Consider the following 490-nt stretch of genomic DNA (forward strand, 5'->3'; position numbering starts at 1 on the left):
CTCTTTCTTTGCAGCCTTCTTGGCTTCCTTATAACTTTCATGTGCAGCCTCTTCTTCCACCGTATCCTTTGCCTTTTGCCATTCCTTGAACTTCTTCCTCTTCTCTTCAATCGTCTTTCCAACTTCATCATCCCACCACCATGTTTCCGAGTGCCTCGGTGGTCCTTTTGTCCATCCACATACCTCACCAACGGCTCCCAATAGACTATCTTTCATTGACATCCAACCACTTTCAAGCTCAACCACATCATCTTCAACCATACTCAGCCTCTCTCTTAATGCTTCCTTCACTGTCGCCTCTTTCAACCTCCACACCTTCATCCTCGGTTGGTACTTCACCCGCCGAATTCTCCGCGCACCTTTCACCCTTATATCGCAGACAACCAGGTGGTGCTGCGAAACAGTCTCCTCCCCTGGGATCACCTTTGTGTCCCGGAGGTTTCCCCTATCTCGCTGACGCACCATCAGGTAGTCAATGGTTGTCGTCGAC

At 49.8% G+C, this 490-nt stretch overlaps 1 protein-coding gene across 1 annotated transcript in view; it reads right to left on the minus strand.

Moving 5' to 3' along the window:
- Positions 1–12: 12 nt before the first annotated feature.
- The window catches only part of LOC117120560, a gene marked incomplete at its 3' end in the record, with an annotated part of 1,267 nt that continues 789 nt past the window's right edge, over positions 13–490 (minus strand). The window contains exon 2 of the mRNA XM_033265585.1: positions 13–367. Coding sequence (XP_033121476.1) covers positions 13–367 — 355 coding nt within the window. The remainder of the gene's footprint in view (positions 368–490) is intronic.

The sequence above is a fragment of the Anneissia japonica genome, unplaced genomic scaffold, assembly GCF_011630105.1.
Source record: "Anneissia japonica isolate Jap-2015-1 unplaced genomic scaffold, ASM1163010v1 scaffold55213_len1159_cov72, whole genome shotgun sequence".
NCBI classification, from domain to species: domain Eukaryota; kingdom Metazoa; phylum Echinodermata; class Crinoidea; order Comatulida; family Comatulidae; genus Anneissia; species Anneissia japonica.